The following is a 3,291-nucleotide window of genomic DNA, read 5'->3' as shown; positions in this document are numbered from 1 at the left end:
TTGTTTTGTTTGGGTCAGGACAAACAACAACCGACAACTGATCCGGTAAGGGTAAGCCAGCCCCCTGGAAATGCAAAGGTAAAACAGTCTCACTGTCACAAAAAAGAAAGTTTATGACGGCGTCCCCGCTGTTGTTGTTGTCGTTCATATTATGTGCAGTATCCGTTGGTAATGATTCTGAGAGTGTACAGCGGATAGTTGCGGAGAACACCGTGGGCGCGTCTGAAAGCTGAGAGCTAGATTCCCCGCCGATCGTGCCCCCCCTCCCCCTCTCTCTCTCTCTCTCTCTCTGCTCTCTCTCTCTCTCTCTCTTCCTCCCTCTTTCCGTCTCTGGACTAGAGTGGATGGTCCTCTTTCGATAACGATAATCCTTGCGAGAGCAGAGGCGGGGAAGGGGGGGGGGGGGGTACTCGTCGTGCCACTTTGCGAAGACAGGCGAAGCGACTGGGCGACAAGTTTTCAAGGGATATTCCTGCCTGACTTTGGAAGGCGTGGCTTCTGCAAGCTCGTCTGCGCAAGCCAGCAGCGGGCGCGTTCCGTTCCAAAAGTGTTCCCTGGAAAGGTGTGCCGCCGGAAGCGCGCGGCTGGATCCTGTAACTGGGGGAAAGAGGAAAATCTGTCCACTGGAGCGTTAGCGGCAGCAAACGGGAGCAATAGTGTACCGAGGGCGGGGCATGGCGGGGCGGGGCGGGGTTTCTGCTGGCGGCAAACAGCTAGAGCACGGATTCAAAGTTTCTAGCTCTGTGGAAGGGCTCCGCCGCCGGTGTCGAGCTGCACTTGCTCAGCTCTCGGCTCTTCTTCGCCTCGCACACCAGGAGCAGGGAGACACGGCCCCCGACACAGCGAATCGGGATCCGATGACGAAAGCACTCAGGAGCCCGAAGTGGCCGCGCGGCGGCCTCCTCTACAGCAGCGCGCCGCGTATCTCTCATCTCTAGTCCATGAGGGGCGCTCGGCGCAAATGAGGTCGCGACATTAGTTTTTTAAGCGCGCCACGGTGGAGGTACTTTTCTCACATCACTGGTAAAAAAGTGAAAAGGGCGTAAGTCCAATGGCTAGTCCGCGAGGACTTACGCCCTTTTCCACTTTTCACCAGTGACATGTGTCCAGGAATGGTTATCAAGGCCATGTCAGGCAAATTGTTACCCAATGGGAATATCAATTTTTTTTATAGGTCACGCAAACGCTGGCCATCATATCGGAGTCGGTAGCAGCCCTTATGATATTTGTACCCCAGGGTGAAAATATTGGGGAGTTCTATGAACTTCATAATGATGATCCTGATCCATTTGGGAGCCCTAAGTATTTTACTCCCCCCCCCCCCAACAGCCCCCCACACGCGTGTGTCTTCGGTCGCAGAGCGCTTTCCACGGAGCACCAGAAGGTCCCGGACGTGAAGCTGCAGCCGTCCCAGCAGCTGCAGCTGGTCGAGCTGCACCTGGGCGAGGCGCAGGCGTCGGCGGAGCAGATCAAGGACACCCTCCGGCAGCTGCCGCACCTGCGCCTGCTGCGCCACTACCAGCTGGTGTCGGCGCTCTACCACCTGCACGCCGCCGGCTGGCGCTCCGGGGCCGACCTGCCCACCTACAAGCTCCGCAACCTGGACGCCGACTTTTCACACGTGGTAAAGCCGAAAATTTGACGAAAATCTAAAAGAAAAGAATTCTAAAACAAGCCTGAAGTTTTGTAGTTTGTCACTGAAAATGTTTTTTGCGCACAACAGTGCGCTGAAAAAAATCGACATTGGAATTTGTTTATTTTTATGATTTTTTCAAACTTTTTTTTTGAACTGTTACAGATACGCTGCCGCATGAGCCCCGAGCCGGTGCTGCCGGCGGACGCGCTGCAGCTGGCCGTGCGGCTGTGCCCCAGCGCGACGCAGCTGCGCGCCCGCTTCGACCCGCAGACCCCGCACGACGTGCTGGCGCCCGCGCAGCACCTGCCGCGCCTGCACCTGCTCTCGGCCGTGTGCGTGTCGTCGGGCCAGCGCGCGCACCTGGACTTCCAGGACGTGGCCGCGCTTCTGGAGCGGCACGGCGAGCACCTGCGCACCCTGGAGCTCAAGGTGAGCCTCTTGGAGCTGCACGGCGAGCTTCTCCCTTCCCTGGACGTAAAAGTGAGGGTCCTAGAACGGTACACGGCGAGCACTTTCACATCCTGGAGCTCAAGGTGAGCCTCTTGGAGCTGCACGGCGAGCTTCTCCCTTCCCTGGACGTGAAAGTGAGGGTCCTGGAGCGGCACACGGCGAGCACCTCCGCACCCTGGAGCTCAAGGACACACCCTGCCAAGGATGAACCTCACGTGTCGGGTCCTGCTGCCCGCCACCCCGCCGCGTCATTCTAGAGGACGAGCTTTTCGCACGCTTGCTCGGGGCTCTCTGCCTTCCTTCGGGAAGATAAATACACCGTAAAAAAAAAGAAGAAAGGAAGGATAAAAGAAAACACAACCCCCAGTTTCTTCTTCTTTTCTGTGGTGGTTCGGACCGATACCGCTCTGCAGCGACCAACACGGATAGACGATAAATAATACGACCACCCCTCCCCTCCCCCGCTGCCCCCTCCCCTCCCCTCGCCCGCTGCTCCGATTCTGGGCGCGCCGCTGTATACACCCTATCGCGACTTCCCGGCAGTGAAAGGACAATCTCCTCACCGCTTATGGCGCGCAACAAAGAGAGTGACAAATACGCAGGCCAGCCCGGCTGGCCGCTGTTGGTGCGGGAGAGAAAGACAGAGAAAGAGTGAGCGAGAGAGAGAGAGAGAGAGAGAGAGAGAGAGAGAGAGAGAGAGAGAGAGAGAGAGACGGGCATGACCACGAGATAGCGGGAAGCGGGGAGGGGCGGGGAGAGCGCCGCGAGACGGAACCCTAAACTTTAAGGTGTACATCTTCGCCCCCACGAGACAGAGAGAGGCAGGGTGAGAGAGGAAAGGAAGAGGACCTCTCCCAAAGACACTATTACCTTAAACCACGATTCTCGCACCACTGTGTGTCAACAACTTATCTTTACCGCAAGCGCGCAGGGGGGGGGGGGGGGGGCTTGATTTTAGCCGCTCTCATCCGACCCGCGGTTCAAGTGGGTCTTTATAAACCAAACTTCGACCCCCGATCTTGTTCTGTCTCTCTCGCTCTCGCTCTCCCTCTCTCTCATTCCGTTTCAAAAAAGCACGCAGCGGGCCGAGCGAGCGAGCCCATCACACACAAGGCAAAGAGAGAGAGAGAGAGAAGGGTGGGAGGCGGGGGGAGTACGGGACTAAACTGATAAAAAAATACTGGAATATGAAAAACTAAGAGAGA

The 3,291-nt window shown here is 57.1% G+C and overlaps 1 protein-coding gene across 1 annotated transcript in view; it reads left to right on the top strand.

Moving 5' to 3' along the window:
• The window catches only part of LOC113214939 (uncharacterized), a 15,392-nt gene that overhangs the window by 7,949 nt on the left and 4,152 nt on the right, over window positions 1-3,291 (top strand). The window contains exons 3-4 of the mRNA XM_052266326.1: window positions 1,360-1,624; window positions 1,799-2,065. Of these exons, the coding sequence (XP_052122286.1) occupies window positions 1,360-1,624; window positions 1,799-2,065 (532 nt within the window). The remainder of the gene's footprint in view (window positions 1-1,359; window positions 1,625-1,798; window positions 2,066-3,291) is intronic.

Source organism: Frankliniella occidentalis, unplaced genomic scaffold (assembly GCF_000697945.3).
Source record: "Frankliniella occidentalis isolate FOCC.00 unplaced genomic scaffold, Focc_3.1 Scaffold37, whole genome shotgun sequence".
NCBI lineage: Eukaryota > Metazoa > Arthropoda > Insecta > Thysanoptera > Thripidae > Frankliniella > Frankliniella occidentalis.
The sequence above is the reverse complement of the archived record's forward strand: the minus strand, read 5'-3'. Positions and strand labels throughout refer to the sequence as shown.